Below are 24,363 nucleotides of genomic sequence, written 5' to 3' on the forward strand. Positions count from 1 at the left end.
GACATTACTGCTCAAAGGGGGGTTATTCATCAGCCACTTCCTAAGATATAAAGGATAACTCTCAAAGACATTACTGCTCAAAGGGGAGTTATTCATCAGCTACTCCCTAAGATATAAAGGATAACTCTCAAAGACATTACTGCTCAAAGGGAGGTTATTCATCAGCTACTCCCTAAGATATAAAGGATAACTCTCAAACATTACTGCTCAAAGGGGGGGTTATTCATCAGCTACTCCCTAAGATATAAATGATAACTCTCAAAGACATTACTGCTCAAAGGGGGGTTATTCATCAGCTACTCCCTAAGATATAAAGGATAACTCTCAAAGACATTACTGCTCAAAGGGGGGTTATTCATCAGCCACTCCCTAAGATATAAAGGATAACTCTCAAAGACATTACTGCTCAAAGGGGGGTTATTCATCAGCTACTCCCTAAGATATAAAGGATAACTCTCAAAGACATTACTGCTCAAAGGGGGGTTATTCATCAGCCACTGCCTAAGATATAAAGGATAACTCTCAAAGACATTACTGCTCAAAGGGGAGTTATTCATCAGCTACTCCCTAAGATATAAAGGATAACTCTCAAAGACATTACTGCTCAAAGGGAGGTTATTCATCAGCTACTCCCTAAGATATAAAGGATAACTCTCAAACATTACTGCTCAAAGGGGGGGTTATTCATCAGCTACTCCCTAAGATATAAATGATAACTCTCAAAGACATTACTGCTCAAAGGGGGGTTATTCATCAGCTACTCCCTAAGATATAAAGGATAACTCTCAAAGACATTACTGCTCAAAGGGGGGTTATTCATCAGCCACTCCCTAAGATATAAAGGATAACTCTCAAAGACATTACTGCTCAAAGGGGGGTTATTCATCAGCTACTCCCTAAGATATAAAGGATAACTCTCAAAGACATTACTGCTCAAAGGGGGGGTTATTCATCAGCTACTCCCTAAGATATAAAGGATAACTCTCAAAGACATTACTGCTCAAAGGGGGGTTATTCATCAGCTACTCCCTAAGATATAAAGGATAACTCTCAAAGACATTACTGCTCAAAGGGGGGTTATTCATCAGCTACTCCCTAAGATATAAAGGATAACTCTCAAAGACATTACTGCTCAAAGGGGGGGTTATTCATCAGCCACTGCCTAAGATATAAAGGATAACTCTCAAAGACATTACGGCTCCAAGGGGGGTTATTCATCAGCTACTCCCTAAGATATAAAGGATAACTCTCAAACACATTACTGCTCAAAGGGGGGTTATTCATCAGCTACTCCCTAAGATATAAAGGATAACTCTCAAAGACATTACTGCTCAAAGGGGGGTTATTCATCAGCTACTCCCTAAGATATAAAGGATAACTCTCAAAGACATTACTGCTCAAAGGGGGGGTTATTCATCAGCTACTCCCTAAGATATAAAGGATAACTCTCAAACACATTACTGCTCAAAGGGGGGGTTATTCATCAGCTACTCCCTAAGATATAAAGGATAACTCTCAAAGACATTACTGCTCAAAGGGGGGGTTATTCATCAGCTACTCCCTAAGATATAAAGGATAACTCTCAAAGACATTACTGCTCAAAGGGGGGGTTATTCATCAGCCACTGCCTAAGATATAAAGGATAACTCTCAAAGACATTACTGCTCAAAGGGGGGTTATTCATCAGCTACTCCCTAAGATATAAAGGATAACTATCAAAGACATTACTGCTCAAAGGGGGGGTATTCATCAGCTACTCCCTAAGATATAAAGGATAACTCTCAAAGACATTACTGCTCAAATGGGGGTTATTCATCAGCTACTCCCTAAGATATAAAGGATAACTCTCAAAGACATTACTGCTCAAAGGGGGGTTATTAATCAGCTACTCCGTAAGATATAAAGGATAACTCTCAAAGACATTACTGCTCAAAGGGGGGTTATTCATCAGCTACTCCCTAAGAAATAAAGGATAACTCTCAAAGACATTACTGCTCAAAGGGGGGGTTATTCATCAGCTACTCCCTAAGATATAAAGGATAACTCTCAAAAACATTACTGCTCAAAGGGGGGGTTATTCATCAGCTACTCCCTAAGATATAAAGGATAACTCTCAAAGACATTACTGCTCAAAGGGGGTTATTCATCAGCTACTCCCTAAGATATAAAGGATAACTCTCAAAGACATTACTGCTCAAAGGGGGGGTTATTCATCAGCTACTCCCTAAGATATAAAGGATAACTCTCAAAAACATTACTGCTCAAAGGGGGTTATTCATCAGCTACTCCCTAAGATATAAAGGATAACTCTCAAACACATTACTGCTCAAAGGGGGGTTATTCATCAGCTACTCCCTAAGATATAAAGGATAACTCTCAAAAACATTACTGCTCAAAGGGGGGTTATTCATCAGCTACTCCCTAAGATATAAAGGATAACTCTCAAACACATTACTGCTCAAAGGCGGGTTATTCATCAGCTACTCCATAAGATATAAAGGATAACTCTCAAAAACATTACTGCTCAAAGGGGGGTTATTCATCAGCTACTCCCTAAGATATAAAGGATAACTCTCAAACACATTACTGCTCAAAGGCGGGTTATTCATCAGCTACTCCATAAGATATAAAGGATAACTCTCAAACACATTACTGCTCAAAGGCGGGTTATTCATCAGCTACTCCATAAGATATAAAGGATAACTCTCAAACACATTACTGCTCAAAGGGGGGTTATTCATCAGCTACTCCCTAAGATATAAAGGATAACTCTCAAAGACAGTACTGCTCAAAGGGGGGTTATTCATCAGCTACTCCCTAAGATATAAAGGATAACTCTCAAAGACATTACTGCTCAAAGGGGGGTTATTCATCAGCTACTGCCTAAGATATAAAGGATAACTCTCAAAGACATTACTGCTCAAAGGGGGGTTATTCATCAGCTACTCCCTAAGATATAAAGGATAACTCTCAAACACATTACTGCTCAAAGGGGGGGTTATTCATCAGCCACTGCCTAAGATATTAAGGATAAATCTCAAACACATTACTGCTCAAAGGGGGGGGGGGGTATTCATCAGCTACTCCCTAAGATATAAAGGATAACTCTCAAAGACATTACTGCACAAAGGGGGGTTATTCATCAGCTACTCCCTAAGATATAAAGGATAACTCTCAAAGACATTACTGCTCAAAGGGGGGGTTATTCATCAGCTACTCCCTAAGATATAAAGGATAACTCTCAAAAACATTACTGCTCAAAGGGGGGGTTATTCATCAGCTACTCCCTAAGATATAAAGGATAACTCTCAAAAACATTACTGCTCAAAGGGGGGGTTATTCATCAGCTACTCCCTAAGATATAAAGGATAACTCTCAAAGACATTACTGCTCAAAGGGGGGTTATTCATCAGCTACTCCCTAAGAAATAAAGGATAACTCTCAAAGACATTACTGCTCAAAGGGGGTTATTCATCAGCTACTCCCTAAGATATAAAGGATAACTCTCAAAAACATTACTGCTCAAAGGGAGGTTATTCATCAGCTACTGCCTAAGATATAAAGGATAACTCTCAAAAACATTACTGCTCAAAGGGGGTTATTCATCAGCTACTCCCTAAGATATAAAGGATAACTCTCAAAGACATTACTGCTCAAAGGGGGGGTTATTCATCAGCTACTCCCTAAGATATAAAGGATAACTCTCAAAAACATTACTGCTCAAAGGGGGGTTATTCATCAGCTACTCCCTAAGATATAAAGGATAACTCTCAAAAACATTACTGCTCAAAGGGGGGGTTATTCATCAGCTACTCCCTAAGATATAAAGGATAACTCTCAAACACATTACTGCTCAAAGGGGGGTTATTCATCAGCTACTCCCTAAGATATAAAGGATAACTCTCAAAGACATTACTGCTCAAAGGGGGGTTATTCATCAGCTACTCCCTAAGATATAAAGGATAACTCTCAAAGACATTACTGCTCAAAGGGGGGGTTATTCATCAGCTACTCCCTAAGATATAAAGGATAACTCTCAAAGACATTACTGCTCAAAGGGGGGTTATTCATCAGCTACTCCCTAAGATATAAAGGATAACTCTCAAAAACATTACTGCTCAAAGGGGGGTTATTCATCAGCTACTCCCTAAGATATAAAGGATAACTCTCAAAAACATTACTGCTCAAAGGGGGGTTATTCATCAGCTACTCCCTAAGATATAAAGGATAACTCTCAAAGACATTACTGCTCAAAGGGGGGTTATTCATCAGCTACTCCCTAAGAAATAAAGGATAACTCTCAAAGACATTACTGCTCAAAGGGGGGTTATTCATCAGCTACTCCCTAAGATATAAAGGATAACTCTCAAAAACATTACTGCTCAAAGGGAGGTTATTCATCAGCTACTGCCTAAGATATAAAGGATAACTCTCAAAAACATTACTGCTCAAAGGGGGGTTATTCATCAGCTACTCCCTAAGATATAAAGGATAACTCTCAAAGACATTACTGCTCAAAGGGGGGGTTATTCATCAGCTACTCCCTAAGATATAAAGGATAACTCTCAAAAACATTACTGCTCAAAGGGAGGTTATTCATCAGCTACTCCCTAAGATATAAAGGATAACTCTCAAAAACATTACTGCTCAAAGGGGGGGTTATTCATCAGCTACTCCCTAAGATATAAAGGATAACTCTCAAACACATTACTGCTCAAAGGGGGGTTATTCATCAGCTACTCCCTAAGATATAAAGGATAACTCTCAAAGACATTACTGCTCAAAGGGGGGGTTATTCATCAGCTACTCCCTAAGATATAAAGGATAACTCTCAAAGACATTACTGCTCAAAGGGGGGTTATTCATCAGCTACTCTCTAAGATATAAAGAATAACTCTCAAAAACATTACTGCTCAAAGGGGGGTTATTCATCAGCTACTCTCTAAGATATAAAGGATAACTCTCAAAGACATTACTGCTCAAAGGGGGGTTATTCATCAGCTACTCCCTAAGATATAAAGGATAACTCTCAAAGACATTACTGCTCAAAGGGGGGGTTATTCATCAGCTACTCCCTAAGATATAAAGGATAACTCTCAAAGACATTACTGCTCAAAGGGGGGTTATTCATCAGCTACTCCCTAAGATATAAAGGATAACTCTCAAAAACATTACTGCTCAAAGGGGGGTTTTCATCAGCTACTCCCTAAGATATAAAGGATAACTCTCAAAGACATTACTGCTCAAAGGGGGGGTTATTCATCAGCTACTCCCTAAGATATAAAGGATAACTCTCAAAAACATTACTGCTCAAAGGGGGGTTATTCATCAGCTACTCCCTAAGATATAAAGGATAACTCTCAAAGACATTACTGCTCAAAGGGGGGTTATTCATCAGCTACTCCCTAAGATATAAAGGATAACTCTCAAAGACATTACTGCTCAAAGGGGGGGTTATTCATCAGCTACTCCCTAAGATATAAAGGATAACTCTCAAAGACATTACTGCTCAAAGGGGGGTTATTCATCAGCTACTCCCTAAGATATAAAGGATAACTCTCAAAGACATTACTGCTCAAAGGGGGGGTTATTCATCAGCTACTCCCTAAGATATAAAGGATAACTCTCAAAAACATTACTGCTCAAAGGGGGGGTTATTCATCAGCTACTCCCTAAGATATAAAGGATAACTCTCAAAGACATTACTGCTCAAAGGGGGGTTATTCATCAGCTACTCCCTAAGATATAAAGGATAACTCTCAAAAACATTACTGCTCAAAGGGGGGGTTATTCATCAGCTACTCCCTAAGATATAAAGGATAACTCTCAAAGACATTACTGCTCAAAGGGGGTTATTCATCAGCTACTCCCTAAGATATAAAGGATAACTCTCAAAGACATTACTGCTCAAAGGGGGTTATTCATCAGCTACTCCCTAAGATATAAAGGATAACTCTCAAAAACATTACTGCTCAAAGGGGGTTATTCATCAGCTACTCCCTAAGATATAAAGGATAACTCTCAAAGACATTACTGCTCAAAGGGGGTTATTCATCAGCTACTCCCTAATATATAAAGGATAACTCTCAAAGACATTACTGCTCAAAGGGGGGTTATTCATCAGCTACTCCCTAAGATATAAAGGATAACTCTCAAAGACATTACTGCTCAAAGGGGGGTTATTCATCAGCTACTCCCTAAGATATAAAGGATAACTCTCAAAGACATTACTGCTCAAAGGGGGGTTATTCATCAGCTACTCCCTAAGATATAAAGGATAACTCTCAAAGACATTACTGCTCAAAGGGGGGTTATTCATCAGCCACTGCCTAAGATATAAAGGATAACTCTCAAAGACATTACTGCTCAAAGGGGTGTTATTCATCAGCTACTCCCTAAGATATAAAGGATAACTCTCAAAGACATTACTGCTCAAAGGGGGGGTTATTCATCAGCTACTCCCTAAGATATAAAGGATAACTCTCAAAGACATTACTGCTCAAAGGGGGGTTATTCATCAGCTACTCCCTAAGATATAAAGGATAACTCTCAAAAACATTACTGCTCAAAGGGGGGTTATTCATCAGCTACTCCCTAAGATATAAAGGATAACTCTCAAAGACATTACTGCTCAAAGGGGGGTTATTCATCAGCTACTCCCTAATATATAAAGGATAACTCTCAAAGACATTACTGCTCAAAGGGGGGTTATTCATCAGCTACTCCCTAAGATATAAAGGATAACTCTCAAAGACATTACTGCTCAAAGGGGGGTTATTCATTAAAGTCAGTTTATGCGCAACGATGAGGCAAACAACACACAAATTCCTTTTCCAACTCGAGGCTAGTTGCCGCCGCATTTCCAACTAAACCTCTTTTATTATTTGCGTATCATTTAAGTGATTCATTTAGCTAAAGAGCAAAGGTTAAAATACCACCTCCTCCTTAGTAGTACAAATTTGAGGTGAAATTGTGTCGAATGCTTGTCTCCTTTTACTGGGAGAGCCGAGTCTTCCCCTTCATCTGATTTTGTTCTCAAAAGTAGTTATAAATGTATTTCTTTAAAGTCAGCTTTTGTGTGTGTGTGTGTGTGTGCTGTAATGGTGCTTGTTTCAATGAATTAGCTAAACTTAAATTATGAGATAATAACGATGTAGTTGAAAATGATAAATTTCTAAGGAAAATATCAGGAGAATATTATACCGTAAAGAAAACACAGCCATATTGTTTTTTTGCCAGAAAATGTAACAGCATATGTTTTCTTTACCTGGTGCTTCGCAGTCCCCTCCTCCAGGGTATCTAGCTCTCGGCTCAGCTTGTGCATCTGTTCACTGATGTCATCCATCTCGGCACACAGGCTTTTGTAGCTCGCCAGGTCGGAGTCAAACTCTTTCTTATACTGTCGCCGTTGCCTGTCTGATGTTATCTCAGGGTGCATGCTGAAGAGACACATTACACAGGAATAAAGGAGACACAGGTCATTCCATTTAGATCAATGCTGCAATTTTATTGAACGCTTTCTTGAATGTAGAGAGCTTTGGAACAAAATGGCTTTCTGTGATGCTTTCCCACTAGCATATCTGACACAGCACACACAGCAGATAACGGTTGGATTCTGTCTGTTTTAATGTTTAATCTATCACGCCATCCCTCGTTCCATCCATTCATCCATCCATCTTCTCAACAAATACAGCCCACCTATGCATGTGGTCACTTTGGTCTTGGTCCAGTTCATTACCAGTATCCCCACCAGTGGTGTAGCCGGTCTCACACTGGGTCTCCTCCTGGGAAGGGGGGGTAGGATCCCGTTCCCTTTCCCTGTGAATGGGGTACTTCTTCAGGCTCTCTGCCTCCACAGAGGGGCTGGAGCTGACCCTGGTATGCCGGTACAGGGGCTCAGGCACACGCCCATTGGTGTTGTCATAGTAACTGGAGATAATATCAAACTGTCAATAAAGCTAGTTAAATGTTATAACTATATGATTACATTATGGTGTTATTCTTTGGACCATTCAGTTAATACTGCATGAACACTGGGAAAATCATGTATCTGTATTGACAGCAAAGCAGTAGTTGAAGGTGGCAAATTGATAACCAGCAGGCAGAGAAAATCAAATTTTAATAAAAAATAATGTAATCATTTTCAAACTGTTATGAACTATTTTTGTATCATTTTCCTGTGTCTAACCAGGCTTTACAGCCGGGGGTGAGTAGTGTGAGTAGTAGGGTTCTGGTTACCAATAACAATACTGTGACTATTTATTGTTATGGCGGTGTCGGATGCCCCGAGTGGCACAGTGGTCTAATGCACTGCACCTCAGTGCTAGAGGCGTCTCTACAGACCCTGGTTCGATTCCAGGCTGTATCACAACCAGCCGTGATTGGGAGTCCCATAGAGCGGCACACAATTGGCCCAGCGTCGTCCAGGTTAGGGTTTGGCCGGGGTAGGCCGTTATTGTAAATAAGAATTTGTTCTAAACTGACTTGCCCAGTTAAATAAAGGTTAAGTAAAAAAATATATATAATTTACGCAGAACTGCGTTGAAGTCATCAAATCAGTGAGCAGCTGCTCTTGATCACGAAGCCACACCCATCCCCCTCATGTTAGAAGATCAGAACGAGAAAGTGTAGGCTATATAGACATAATTACGCTAAAATTGAAAATAATTAAAGAAAATAATGAGGATTTTGTTAGCCTAATCGAGGTATAGATTATATCTCACATTCCAGTAGTCAAACGTGTAAACAAGGCTGCATGGGATTTCTCTTAATGCACTCCGTACAGCCAATGGCAATGCCCACTTTAGGTATAATACCAGGAGCCGCTTGTAGATTTGACAGCTCTAACACAGTTCCACCTCCGACGTCGCCAAAACAACCGCTATGAAGATGTTGGCTAAAGCGGATCTGATTGAATACAGCCCTAAGACTATTCAGCCTAGGTCAAAACTATTCACTCTACATCAAGACTATTCACTCTACATCAATACTATTCACTCTAGGTGGAGACTATTCACTCTAGGTCGAGACTATTCACTATAGGTTGAGACTATTCACTCTTCATCAAGACTATTCACTCTAGGTGGAGACTATTCACTCTAGGTCAAGACTATTCACTCTAGGTCGAGACTATTCACTCTACATCAAGACTATTCACTCTAGGTGGAGACTATTCACTCTACATCAAGACTATTCACTCTAGCTGGAGACTATTCACTCTACATCAAGACTATTCACTCTCGGTGGAGACTATTCACTCTAGGTCGAGACTATTCACTCTAGGTCGAGACTATTCACTCTAGGTCGAGACGATTCACTCTAGGTGGAGACTATTCACTCTAGGTGGAGACTATTCACTCTAGGTCGAGACTATTCACTCTAGGTCGAGACTATTCACTCTAGGTCGAGACGATTCACTAGGTGGAGACTATTCACTCTAGGTGGAGACTATTCACTCTAGGTCGAGATTATTCACTCTAGGTCGAGATTATTCACTCCAGGCAGAGACTATGGGAACTCACTATGGGTCAAGGCTCCAGACAATCCTCTCAGACTGGCCTATTTACTTAGACTGGACTATTACATTTACAGTACCAGTCAAAAGTTTGGACACACCTACTCATTCAAGGGTTTTTAATTTATTTTTTACTATTTTCTACATTGAGGAATAATAGTGAATACATCAAATCTATGAAATAACACATATGGAATCATGTAGTAACCAAAAAAGCATTAAACAAATCAAAATATATTTCATATTTGAGATTCTTCAAAGTAGCCACCCTTTGCCTTGATGACAGCTTTGCACACTCTTGGCATTCTCTCAACCAGCTTCATGAGGTAGTCACCTGGAATGCATTTCTATTAACAGGTGTGCCTTGTTAAAAGTTAATTTGTTTCTTAATGTGTTTGAGCCAATCAGTTGTGTTGTAACAAGGTAGGGGTGGTATACAGAAGATAGCCCTAAGTCCATATTATGGCAAGAACAGCTCAAATAAGCAAAGAGAAATGACAGTCCATCATTACTTTAAGACATGAAGGTCAGTCAATCCGGAAAATTTCAAGAACTTTGAAAGTTTCTTCAAGTGCAGTCACAAAAACCATCAAGGGCTATGATGAAACTGGCTCTCATGAGGACCGCCACAGGAAAGGATGACCCAGTATTACCTCTGCTGCAGAGGATAAGTTCATTAGAGTTACCTCTGCTGCAGAGGATAAGTTCATTAGAGTTACTATCACGCTTGAAGGTAAGACCCATATGCAGACTGTGTGTAAGATGCAGATGGGTGTAAAGGTACAGGACAGCAGGCAGGGTCAGGTCAGGCAGAACGGTCAGGCAGAACAGTCAACCAGAAAACTCGTAAACAGGAGCAAGAAAAAGGTGGGAGCAGGGAAACAAAATACTGGTAGGTTCAACAAACAAAACGAACTGGCAACAGATAAACAGAGAACACAGGTATAAATACACAGGGGATAATGGGGAAGATGGGTGACACCTGGCGGGGGTGGAGACAAGCATAAAGACAGGTGAAACAGATCAGGGCATGACAATTACCAGCCTCAGAAATTGCAGCCCAAATAAATGCTACACAGAGTTCAAGTAAATGACACCTCAGCATCAAATGTTCAGAGGAGATTGCATGAATCAGGCCTTCACTGTCCAATTGCTGCAAAGAAACCACTACTTAAGGACACCAATAATATAATAAGAAGAGACTTGCTTGGGCCAAGAAACACAAGCAATGGACATTAGACAGGTGGAAATCTGTCCTTTGGTCTGATGAGTCCAAATTTGAGATGTTTGATTCCAACCACCGTGTCTTTGTGAGATGCAGAGTACGTGAACGGATGATCTCTGCATGTGTGGTTCCAACCATGAAGCACGGAGGAGGAGGTGTGATGGTGTGGGGGTGCTTTGCTGGTGACAGTCTGTGATTTATTTAGAATTCAAGGCATACTTAACCAGCATGACTACCACAGCATTCTGCAGCGATATGACATCCCATCTGGTTTTTCAACAATGACCAAAACACACCTCCAAGCTGTATAAGGGCAATTTGACCAAGAAGGAGAGTGATGGAGTGCTGAATCAGATGACCTGGCCTCCACAATCACCCGACATTAACCGAATTGAGATAGTTTGGGATGAGTTGGACCGCAGAGTGAAGTAAAAGCAGACAACAAGTGCTCAGAAAATGTGGGAACTCCTTCAAGACAGTTGGAAAAGCATTCCTCCTGAAGCTGGTTGAGAGAATGCCAAGCGTGTGCAAAGCTGTCATCAAGGCAAAGGGTGGTTACTTTGAAGAATCTAAAATCTAAAATTAATTTAAATTTGTTTAACACTTTTTTGGTCACCACAAGATTCCATGTGTTATTTTATAGTTATGTCTTCACTATTATTCTGCAATGTAGAAAATAGTAAAAATAAAGAAAAACCCTTGAATGAGTAGGTATGTCCAAACTTTTAGACAATATCAAACCCTATGACTCACACATTGCCATTGTAGGTCTCCTCACTGTAGATGCTGACTGTTCCGGCTCCGTCTGAGACAACACTGTAATCTGTCCTGAGGTCAGGGACTGTCTTCTCTGATAAGATCACAGTAGGGGCCCGCTGAGTGCTCTGACCCTCTGCAACATAGTCCACCTGAAACAATGTAACAACATTGCTATTAGCCTAAATATTTCATATGGATATTGGTATGATAGTGCTTTTGAGGGTGTTTTGCTGTGTCCTGCCTCGAACACCATGAACCAGAAAGTCTCATGCATCTTAACCAGAATGTCCTTGACATTCTCATAATTATACCGGTCTTACCCTGTAGACCACTTATACTACCTACACTATATACAGTGGCTTTGGCATTTGTTCTATTTTGTTGCCTTACAACCTAGTTAAAATAGATTTTGGGGGGTTTGTATCATTTGATTTACACAACATGCCTACCACTTTGAAGTTGCAATTTTTTTTTAAATTGTGAAACAAACAAGAAATAAGACAAAAAATGAAAACTTGAGCGTGGATAACTATTCACCCTCCCCCCAAAGTCAATACTTTGTAGATCCACCTTTTGCAGCAATTACAGCTGCAAGTCTGTTGGGGTATGTCTCTATAAGCTTGGAACATCTAGCCACTGCGATTTTGCCCATTCTTCAAGGCAAAACTACTCTAGCTCCTGTTGGATGGGTTCCGCTGGTGTACTGCAATCTTAAAGTCATACCACAGATTCTCAATTGGATTGAGTTCTGGGCTTTGACTAGGCCATTTAAATGTTTCCCCTGAAACCACTCAAATGTTCCTTCAGCAGTATTCTTAGGGTCATTGTCCTGCTGGAAGGTGAACCTCCATCCCACTCTCAAATCGCTGGAAGATTGAAACAGGTTTTCCTCAAGTATTTCCCTGTATTTAGCGCCACCCATCAGTCCTTCAATTCTGACCAGTTTCCCAGTCCCTGCCAATGAAAAACATCCCCACAGCATGACGCTGCCACCACCATGCTTCACTGTGGATGTTGTTCTCGGGGTGATGAGAGGTGTTTGGTTTGTGCCAGACATAGCGTTTTCCTTGATGGCTACATTTTAGTCTTATCTGACCAGAGTACCTTCTTCCATATGTTTGGTGAGTCTCCCACATCCCACATGCATTTTCTTCTTTAAGCAATGGCTTTTTTTCTGTCCACTCTTCCATAAAGCCCAGCTCTGTGGAGTGTACGGCTTAAAGTGGTCCTATGGACAGATACTCCAATTTCCACTGTGAAGCTTTGCAGCTTCTTCTGGGTTATCTTTGGTCTCTTTGTTGTTTCTCCGATCAATGCCCTCCTTGCCTGGTCCGTGAGTTTTGGTGGGCGGCCCTCTCTTGGCAGGTTTATTGTGGTGCCATATTCTTTCAATTTTTTTATAATGGATTTAATGGTACTCCGTGGGATGTTCAAAGTTTCTGATATTTTTTTATAACCCAACCCTGATATGTACGACACTTGGCATCGCGTATGGTGATCTTAGGCTTGTGTGAGACTGTTCTGCCATGGAAACCCATTTCATGAAGCCCCCAACGAATAATTATTGTGCTGACGTTGCTTCCAGGGCAGTTTGGAAGTCGGTAGTGAGTGTTGCAACTGAGGACAGACGATTTTTACGCACTTCAGCACTAGGCGGTCCCGTTCTGTGAGCTTGTGTGACCTACCAGTTCACGGCTGAGCTGTTGTTGCACCTAGACTGTTCAACTACACAACCCTGATCTGTACTTCTCCACAACTTTTTCCCTGACCTGTTTGGAGAGCTCCTTGGTCTTCATAGTGCTGCTTGCTTGGTGGTGTCCCTTGCTTAGTGGTGTTGCAGACTCTGGGGCCTTTCAGGACAGATGTATATATACTGAGATCATGTGACAGATCATGTGACACTTAGATTACACACAGGTGAACTTTATTTAACTAATTATGTGACTTCTGAAGATAATTGGTTGCACCAGATCTTATTTAGGGGCTTCATAGCAAAGGGGGTGAATACATATGTACGTACCACTTTTACATTTTTTTGAAACAGTCATTTTTTTCATTTCACTTCACCAGTTTGGACTATTTTGTGTGTGTCCATTACATGAAATCCAAATAAAAATCAATTTAAATTACAGGTTTTAATGCAACAAAATAGGAAAAACGCTAAGGGGGTGAATACTTTCGCAAGGCACTGTATACAGCAGTATGTTTACACCCTTTCAAATCAGTTGATTAGGCTATTTCAGCCACACCAGTTGCTGACAGGTGTATAAAAATGAGCACACCGCCATGCAATCTCCATAAACAAACATTGGCAGTAGAATGGCTTTACTGAAGCCATTCAACATGGCACCGTCGTAGAAACATGTTCTCTAGAGTGATGACTCACGCTTCACCATCTGGCAGTCCGACAGACAAATCTGGGTTTGGCAGATGCCAGTAGAATGCTACCTGCCGAATGCATAGTACCAACTGTAAAGTTTGGTGAAAAAGGAATAGTGGTCTGGGGCTGTTTTTCATGGTTCGGGCTATGCCCCTTAGTTCCAGAGAAGGGAGATCTCTCAACATCACTAATGCTCTTGTGGCTGAGTGGAAGCAAGTCCCTGCAGCAATGTTCCAACATCTATGGGAAAGACCTCCCAGAAGAGTGGAGGCTGTTATAGCAGCAAAGGTGGGACCAACTCCATATTAATGCCCATAATTTTGGAATTAGATTTTTGACGAGCAGGTGTCCACATACATTTGGTAATGCAGTGTTTATTCAATTCATGTAGTTCTGTCCTTGAGCTGTTCTTGTGTATTAAGAATCTGTATTGTGTCATGTTTCATGTTTTGTGTGAACCCCAAAAAGAATAGCTAACAAATACAACAGGACTTTCTGGGAACACTTTTTTGAACCACCAGTGTATCATGCATTATAGACGGTGCCTTCTAAGAATTGTTACGAGCAGTCATAACAGCCGATGGTCAAGGCTCTTACATAGAAAACCTTTAATGCATTCATAAAGGCTGCAAATGTATTCATAATACACACCATAGTTGTCCTCGGATGGCATAACCCAACATCAAGCTCTTCCAGCAATGATCTACAACATCATTAGGAGCAGATAGACTGAACAGTCTGTGGAGACTAGAAGTCTGTGACATGGATCAGATGGGCTGCCGTCATCATTGTTCCCAGCTGGAATACGTGTATAACCTCAAAGGCACTGTCTAGCGAAATCCCTGCACAGTCAGCAAGTAGTAGTCATTTAAAAATAATAATAATATGGTTTATTTTAATATAACCACAATGTTCTTTCAATATGGGGCTAATTCATTTTTTAAAACTAAAATGAACAAAAAAATTAGCTAATTTTCACCGACACCATTTCTGTGAAATGAAGCGATACTATTGCGCCTTGCAGACAGACTGATTAAGAAGCGTATACTGTAGAGGTTTGCAGCAACACCAAGGCAACTCAATGCTTTAATACATTATACATGACATTTGCATTATATATGCTTCCCTGCAAGGCAAGCAGCTCATTGCAATGAGGGTGCATCGGGTTAGCACTACACAAGAAGCTGCCAGATACTTGGGATAAGATATAGGCCACTGTGGAATAATTGATTGCGAATACATTTTCGAACAGTTTGAGATCTATAGCACGAGATGTAATACATTCTAGCAGAAGAAAATGGAGGAAGTGGGGCTACTACGGAGTAAATTAATTACTGCTATACATGTGGGTACCAGAGTGAAGAGCCTATCACTATCAGTGCTCTGATCGCACTGATATTCTCACTGTCTATAATAACTCAACGTAATGGACTCTCCAGGGACCCAGACAGGTCATGAATGAAACCAGCTCCTCACAGGAAGCCAATACTGTATGCTCTATTACGAGGTTATAATATTTTAGTGAATTGTTTGCACTAGGAAATATCATTTCTGAATAAGGGAATGCAAATATATTTGCTAAATCATATTTATTTTTGGATTCATGTTTTACAAACTGTCTAATTGCTCTTTCAATGCAATATTTTTGTGATAAACTAAAAAAACATGTCCAAATGGCCAATGTGTGCCATATACCTGCTTAAACAACTCAGGGCCTGGATTGGCCCGAAACCATTTTGAGTAAATACACAGTTGTGATAATAGGACCCCATTACCTTTTATGGGTCCTCAGAATGCCTGTTATCACCTGGCTGGTTAATGATCAGTCTGAGTGAAACCAGGTGTGCCATAAACAAGCACCTGACAGCCAGTGAGAAGTGGTAATGTTCAAATAAACTACAGCAGAGAGGAAGTGACGAAGCGGATAACTGGGCCCCAAATCAGTGTTCTCCAGCAGGTGGATTTTTTGTATGGAGGTCAATGAGAGATTGTCGAATTTGGTCAACAAAACATTGAATGGCTTATTTGATCAAATGTCTTAATGATTAGGTTGTTACGAATGACCTGATATAAGTAGTACACGTAACATCCCAGCAATTTTGAGAAAAAACCCTTTATATTGGCGTTGTGCCTGGTCATCGTTAGTTACCACAGCGACAAAGAGAAAAACCCCTTTGTGGCAACTAGTGGAAACTATTCACTGTTAAAATAGAAATACTCAAAACACCATCATTGTACAGTAAAACCATGAAAAGTAGTGCACCTAAGGGGAGATCTGGTGTTTCTATAAGAGCACAAGGCGAGACTCAGATGCAAACACGGGAGGCAGATGGTTTGTCTTTGATATTTATTAATTAATCCAAAAGGGGTAGGCAAGAGGTCAAAACCAGTTCAGGCAAAAGGTCAAAACCAGTTCAGAGTCCAGGAGATACAGAGTGGTAGGCTGGCTCGATGTCGAGGCAGGCAGAATGGTAAGGCAGTCGGGTACGGAGTCCAGAAAACAGGAAAGGGTCAAAACCGGGAGGACTAGCAAAAAGAGAATAGAAGCAGGAGTATGGAAAAACTTGCTGGTTGACTTGAAAGACATACAAGACGAACTGGCACAGAGAGACAGGAAACACAGGGATAAATACACCAGGGAAAATAAGTGACATCTGGAGGGGGTGGAGACAATCACAGGGACAGGTGAAACAGATCAGGGTGTGACAGTTTGAATGTAAACCCATTCACCTTTTCCACATTTTGTTACGTTACAGCCTTATCCTAAAACGGATAAAATTATTTGTTTTCCTCACCAATCTACACACAATACCCCATAAAGACAAAGCAAATCTATTACAAATCAATTAAATAAAATAGCTGTGCAGCGACGCTCCCCATCCAACCTGACAGAGCTTGAGAGGATCTGCAGAGAAGAATGGGATAAACTCCCCAAATACAGGTGTGTCAAGCTTGTAGCACCATACCCAAGACGACTCGAGGCTGTAATTGCAGCCAAAGGTGCTTTAACAACGCACTGAGTAAAGGGTCTGAATACTTCAAATTTTTCATATTTTTTATTTCGATACATTTCCTAAAGAAATCTAAACCTGCTTTTGCTTCGTCATTATGCGTTATTATGTGTAGATTGTTGAGGGGGGAGGAAACCATTTAATCAATTTTAGAATAAGGCTGTGATCAACCAATATGTGGAAAAAGTGAAGGCGTCTGAAAACTTTGTAAATCTACTGTATTTCAAAACAAGTACTCGGAGCCACCCAAAGTGGTTCTTCAGTATGAATATTTGTGTTTTGAAAACAATTGTTGGTGTTTCAGTGCATGTAAATGTTTTGGCAGACTGTATTTCATATATTTAAAAAAAAAATGCAAATGGCTTATAGCATAAATATTGATTGATTATACATTTTGATAGAATTTTCTGTCAATATTTTAATAAAACATTTAAAGAAGACACTGGGAATTGAATAATTTTCTTATGGTAGACTTTGGCACTGATTATAGCCTACAGTTGCCAGGGAACTTTGTGAGATTATAAATAATTATACAATCAACATGTTTAGGGCTATGTAAGTTATAGCGGAAGTAACAAGGTCAAATAAAATATTATTGGTGGCAATCACATATTTAGCAGATGTTATTGCGGGTGTAGCGAAATGCTTGTGTTCCTAGCTCCAATAGTGCAGTAATATCTAACAATACACACATCTAAAAGTAACATAACATGTATAAAGTGAGCCTTCATCGCTGGTAATCATGTGAGAAAGTGGATGTGAACCCAGGTCCCCTGCTTGTCAAAACACTGCCTTAGGCATATTATTATATTATATATATATTATATATATATTAACTCAGACAGTCTTCAGAAGGAACCGGTTGTGCTGAACCACCTGTGTTACACTGATCACATGGAGCCTGATTCAGGCTTAACATGGACTGAATAAAACATTTACTGAAGTCCCAAGAGCACGTTAAATCAACTCATCTCAAGTCTGAATAGGGCCTAAGGAGAATGTTTTTGGGTGAAATTCCACCTTTATTTAATTCATACCTTCATATCAGAAGGTGAATGTTTAGATTAAAGGCAAAATGTGAACTTCAAACATTGTGCTTCTGTAGTGTTCAGAATTCCCCCAGTCTGAAGCATAGCGGTATTATTTTGCTATTTCTGTCTCCCTGCAGAAAATCATACACACACACACATATATACATACATATACATATATATATATATATATATACACACACACACATATTACCCACAGGCTGGCCAATCAAGACCAGCATCAAAGACTAATGCCAGCTGAACTGTCAACTATCAATCATATCATCTAACTCAACTGTACTGTGACTCAATTAATCTAAACAACCTTCCATACCATGTACCATCATCAGAATTTAAAGACTCAGGCCAGGACATTAGCATAATGGATGGCTCGTGGATCGCATTGAGCCCTGGGCTGAAGTTTTCTTACAAGTGCTTTTTGCCCTCCAGAACGTCCTCATTTCATCGGGGAATGGACTCTACAGGTGTAGGATCTTAATTTGAGCCAGTTTGCTACAGCAGGAAAATAATCCTGCAGCAACAGCAAATGTGAATTATTTTGTGGATTATAATAGACATTTTTTTGTAGAGTTTGATACTTTTTTCATTAGGGCAAATCTGACATTTTAAAGTGTAAATTACAAACTTTAGAAGCCGTTTTAAACATAGTGTAACGATTCTCGTTGGTGGAAGGAGAGGAGGACCAAAATGCAGCATGGTAAGTGTTCGTCATATTTTAATTTGAAAAACTGAACACTACACAAAATAACAACGAAGAGAAAACGAAACAGTTCTGCCAGGTGAACAGACACTTAACAGAAATTAAACACCCACAACCAAAATGGGGAAAACAGGCTACCTAAGTATGATTCTCAATCAGAGACAACGAACGACACCTGCATCTGATTGAGAACCATACTTGTCCAAACCCATAGAAATATAACAACATAGAAAAAAGAACACAGACTACCCACCCCAACTCACGCCCTGACCAACCTAACACAAAGACGTAAAAAAGGAACTAAGGCCAGAACTGTTTCGGTCGTTCTCTTTGTTATTTTTGTTATTCCCATGTTCATTTAATATATATGGGCACATACCACGCTGCACCTTGGTCCTCTCGTTAGCCTTTTCTGCTGTGCAGCAAAATTCTCAGCAACAAAAATTATGAAATTAAGATCCTACATCTGTCAAGTTGGTTGGATGTCCTAAGGGTGGTGGACCATTCTTGATACATGAAAAAACCAGCAGCGTTGTAGTTCTTAACACAAACCGGTGCGCCTGGCACCTACTACCATTCTACTACCTTTGTCCGTTCACCCTCTGAATGCACACATACACAATCCATGTCCCATCTTAAAAATGATTCTTTAACCTTTCTCCTCCCATTCATCTATACTCATTTAAGTGGATTTAACCTTTAAAAGTACATATGGAATTGTTTTAAGATGGTCATACCATCGTTCATTTAGCTATTCAATTTTGAATGTTAGGACCCCGTTAGGTATAAAAATAATAATTTGAAATGATTGAATTTGGCCTTTACAACTAGCCCCTAAAAATGGACTGAATAACGCATTCATAAATGCCAAAAAAAGACAGTCAAAAAATAAATCATAAGGAATAAGGTTTTGAAGTGTCTGTCCTATATCAAGGAGATATAAGAAAGCTCAAGAAATGTTTTATTTTTTTGTGGACACATGTTTAACCCCTAATTTTTGTTGACACAAAACGACCTCCATACATCCATTTGTTTGGGAAACATTCAGACGAGTCCTGTGACACTGGGTTCCATTCAGACAAGTCCTGTGATACAACGGAGAGCACCATTGTTTTCGTAAGAGTCTCCCCTTTCCATAGAGTGGAGAAGTTTGTAGGCCAGGGTTCCCCAACTTATTCAGACACCAATCTTTCTGAGCAAAAAAATATAATAAATAAACTTTTTGTGACATAAAAGACTGTGAAAACACCAGGAGATCAGCTCCAAGTGATTTTAATTGAAGAAATCTGTTCCCAAGTATTCTCACACATAATAGAGAGAGCAAGATTTGAAATTAGAGAGCAAGATTTGAAATTATTGTTTTAGTCAAACATTATATCTGTTTGTGCGTGTTGTGGACAATTTTCAGTTGATGATCCCTATTTTAGGCCAAAACGTTCGGACACTACAGACGTTTTCGTGAGAAGTCCGATTTTCAGGATTTTTCATGGTCTGACAAACACCACTTTAGCTTGGCCACCATCCACTGCAGATGTGGAAGGCCGACATAGGCAGATGTGGTGAATAGAAATGCAGCCCATGAAAAAAAAAGATATCTCTATCTGAAACTGACAGATTTTGATGGAGATTGACACATTGACGTTTGTGTCAATAGACTCTGAAGGATTAACAAGTGACATCACTAAGGGGTCATAGCTATCACCTGGATTCCCCTGGACAGTCTGTCATGGAAATGCCAGGTGTTCCTAATGGTTTGTATACTCAGTGTACAATAAGAGTTACTCCCATTTACAGTACTTGGAAACTCCAGAAGAAGGGATCTAATTCTGCACTAGACAGGATTCAAAACAGCATCATAGTGTTTGGGAGCTTTAGAGAGGAAACAATGCCAAAAGAGAAGGGATTTAATTCTGCACTACACAGGACTCGAATTACCATAATCGTTTTTTCAAGCTTTCGCGGGTTAGGGCTAGAGCTCTGCTACACGATCCGAGCCCAACGTTATACATCGGGTTAGGGCTGGGTAGGGCCTGGTTTTTCCTCAATAACTAGGGTACGGCAGGGCTCGGGTATCACTAAATTTGTCACTAACATTTTGAAGCTGAGCCATTTGCACGTACTCTGCTGAGCAGTACAGTCATATCTGACTAAGATCATGGTGTCAGAAGTGATTAGACCTTGTCAAATATAAAACAGGAGAGATGTTCCTTTGAGTTTAGAGTTTAGACTGATCAAAAGTAGCGAACAGCTAACTGGACTCTCATGTCTCTTCCTTCATTAAGCAGAGCCAGAAATACTTTTGAGGAGATGGGAAACTCCATTGTAATTGTATTAACACCCATTGTGTACGTTGCCCATGCTACGTCAATGGGCCGCAAGGAGCATTCTGGGATAGGAAAGCTCTCCTTCAAGGAGTGAAATACATTGTTGGTTAAGGCTTGTAGCTAAGCATTTCACAGTATTTGGGCACATGGTTAAGGCTTGTAGCTAAGCATTTCACAGTATTTGGGCACATGGTTAAGGCTTGTAGCTAAGCATTTCACAGTATTTGGGCACATGGTTAAGGCTTGTAGCTAAGCATTTCACAGTATTTGGGCACATGGTTAAGGCTTGTAGCTAAGCATTTCACAGTATTTGGGCACATGGTTAAGGCTTGTAGCTAAGCATTTCACAGTATTTGGGCACATGGTTAAGGCTTGTAGCTAAGCATTTCACAGTATTTGGGCACATGGTTAAGGCTTGTAGCTAAGCATTTCACAGTATTTGGGCGCATGTGATAAATTACATTTGATTTGATTTAATTTCATTTGAATGAGAGTCAATTGGGCGCTAGCTCAAAAACTCAACATTAGCATGAATTTCGTCAACAAAAAGTACAACATTATAAATATTTTCCAAGATGTGAGATAATTAACTTACTATGTGTAATATTGTCTTGCTTTGGCATTGTGACAGTAAGGTACTTTCAAGGAAAATAGGCATGTTTCTCGACTCATACCCTAACATTGAGAAGGGATTATGACAACGTGAACGCAATTGTTTGACAGTCTGCTGGGCGTTATACATTCCTCCATTTATTGCCCAATGGGATTCCTATCTCCTCCTTTCTCTAATATCTCTGGCAGAGCAGCCCAAGTGGAGCCATTGCTATGTATACACAGAGCCGCCATGAGCAGAGTGCATGCAGAGCGAGCTGCCTGCGCGCAGGGAGGGATAGAGTGACAGACAAAGAGGATTTCATGTTTTCGGACAGGGCCTTAAATTTGGCAGAAGCAATCAGGCCTGGGTAGGGTTGAGTCTGAAGGCATGGGTAGGACTCAGCCGTAAAATTCATGCCTGTGCAGGGCTCTAGTTAGCGCTCCCAATCTCTGGCAAGGTGTTGCACAACTCTTGATTGTGTGGTGTTACATCACACCGTCATGTTTCAGAACACCTCAGGATGAATGTTTCAGTCCACCTTAAATCTGTCTCAATACACTCAGAATCATGTGTTTCAATACTCCAGCAAAGTTAGCGTTTCATCTCCTTTAAGGTGGTAGCAGCTCAGTTGCCACTAGTTTTAGTGTTACAAAGCACTTCATTTTTAGTGTTGTGCCTGGTGTTTACACGCATATACCCCCTCTCATTGGCTATAATGGTCCAACCTGACCTTGCCTCCTCCCAACTGCCTTCCATTTTTAAAGACCTTTGTTTTCATTGTTAGAGAGGCCACTTGAGTATTTGGTCAATATAATGGATAATCTGTGACCACAGCCACCTAATGATCACAACACAATGCCATGTTTATTCTTCCAACCACTATGTTGAGAGCTTTTATAAACTGGGTGGTTTGAGCCCTGAATGCTGATTGGCTGACAGCCGTGGTACATCAGACCGTATACCACAGGTATGACAAAACCATTATTTTTGCTGACCTAATTATGTTGGTAACCAGTTTATAACCCTCGGGGGTTTGTGGTATATAGCCAATATACCACGGCTAAGGGCTGTTCATAGGCACGACACAACACCTCCTCGGGCCTTATTGCTTAAATATCACCACACCACAACGCAATGTTCTTCCAACCATTTTCTTGAGAGCTTTGCTATTGATCTAGTTATCCAGGTGACAATTTGGGACACAAAGGAATTCATTGTAACGCACTTGGTCAAACATGTCAAGTGTTTGTGATGTAACACCGTGAGAAATCAAATTTTCCACTTACCCAGTCCTGTACATCATTTAGTTCAGGTGGTCTGAGCAGAGGTCGGTCCCAGATAATGTTGGGTTTGCCGTGGCGCCAGATCTTACTGCGGGTTTTGTAGGCGTAGTATGCAGCTACACACAGTGCCACCACTACTAAGAACCCAAGTACCAACGCCACAGCCTGAAACGGAGGGTAAACTAGATGTGTCCTCATCACTACATATGATTAATTTCTTTAGGTAAATGAAAGAGTATCTATATATGATTAGTCACAATGATTGCCATTTATTACAACAGCTATCCAACTGAGAAAACAAAAAGGAGTCAAAAGTATTTCATAGCATGTTATGTAGTAGTAAACTGTTAAGGTTTATAAAGTAAAGATGTACAGTGCTCTCCGTAATTATTGGGACAGTGAAGCATTTTTTCTTAAGTCTGCACTTTAACCTTGTAGTCATTTGTTTGATTTCAAATCCAAACTTTTGGAGTATAGAGCCATAAGAAGAAAAAATGCTTCACTGTTCCAATAATTACGAAGGGTATTTAAGTAAAGCTTTGACCCACCTCTTCAGGGTCCATGTAACAGTAGTGTTGGAGATACTGGTTGTACATGGGGAAACCCCCAGGGAACCCCGCTCCCACACTCCCACTCAGACTGGGGCTTCCCTGCATGTTCTGGCACATCATAAGCATGGGGTTATAGAGCATGCTCTGAGAGCTCTGCGACATGGGGTTGACACCGATCACAAACACAATGTCAATGATGCCCTGCAGCACCGCCAGGACAACGTCACAGACTAACACTGTCAGGTAAAACCTCCGACCACGCATAGCAGGCGACCGAGAAAAACTCCCCACAAGGAATCCCAGAGAAACCAGGAAGTTAATGGCCGCCATGGATATCATGGCTGACTTGGCCGAATACGGGGTCATGTAGGAGCTGGAATAGCCATAGCTGCCTCCGTAATAGCCACCAGTGCCACTGCCAATCCCCATAGACCCTGTTCCATAGCCCCCCAGTCCTATTCCTGCTCCGTGCATGTCCCAGACCAACGTGGAGGCTACACAGGCAAAAATGAGGAAACACAAGATGACTGTTGCTCCTTCCATTGTTTTGACAAGCCCAGGAGCAGAGAACCATTTGTAGAAGTGTTGAGGCCTATCTTCCATATAGAATGAGTCAGGGGGAGGAGGGTAGGGGTCAAAGTTGCTCCTTGGGGAGTGCACACTTCGGTGGGTGTAGAATCCATTGGAGGTAGCAGTGTAGGGAGGACTATAGATGGGTGGGTTGTCATAGTGCCGTGGCTCATACATGATTCAGAGAGAAGGGAGGCCTGCAAAACAAGACATACATTTTATTATGTCATACTAATGTACTATCATAACAAATCACATCTTATCGCAAATTATATAAATGATATCATGATATCAAATGACATCAAGTGCTATTACATCCCATTGGACTGACACATTGGATAGATCTGGAGTGTCTCTCTTCTCTCTGTGTGTTTGCCCAACCGACGGTATTCTCATTCG

The 24,363-nt window shown here is 40.6% G+C and overlaps 1 protein-coding gene across 1 annotated transcript in view; it reads right to left on the reverse strand.

Moving 5' to 3' along the window:
• Positions 1-24,363, reverse strand: part of LOC118400380 (uncharacterized) — a 41,040-nt gene that overhangs the window by 881 nt on the left and 15,796 nt on the right. Inside the window, exons 7-11 of the mRNA XM_035797191.2 lie at positions 23,392-24,143; positions 22,847-23,008; positions 11,493-11,647; positions 7,699-7,929; positions 7,268-7,439 (exon numbers count right to left, since the gene is read on the reverse strand). Of these exons, the coding sequence (XP_035653084.2) occupies positions 7,268-7,439; positions 7,699-7,929; positions 11,493-11,647; positions 22,847-23,008; positions 23,392-24,143 (1,472 nt within the window). The remainder of the gene's footprint in view (positions 1-7,267; positions 7,440-7,698; positions 7,930-11,492; positions 11,648-22,846; positions 23,009-23,391; positions 24,144-24,363) is intronic.

This window comes from Oncorhynchus keta, chromosome 15 (assembly GCF_023373465.1).
Source record: "Oncorhynchus keta strain PuntledgeMale-10-30-2019 chromosome 15, Oket_V2, whole genome shotgun sequence".
In the NCBI taxonomy this organism is placed as follows: domain Eukaryota; kingdom Metazoa; phylum Chordata; class Actinopteri; order Salmoniformes; family Salmonidae; genus Oncorhynchus; species Oncorhynchus keta.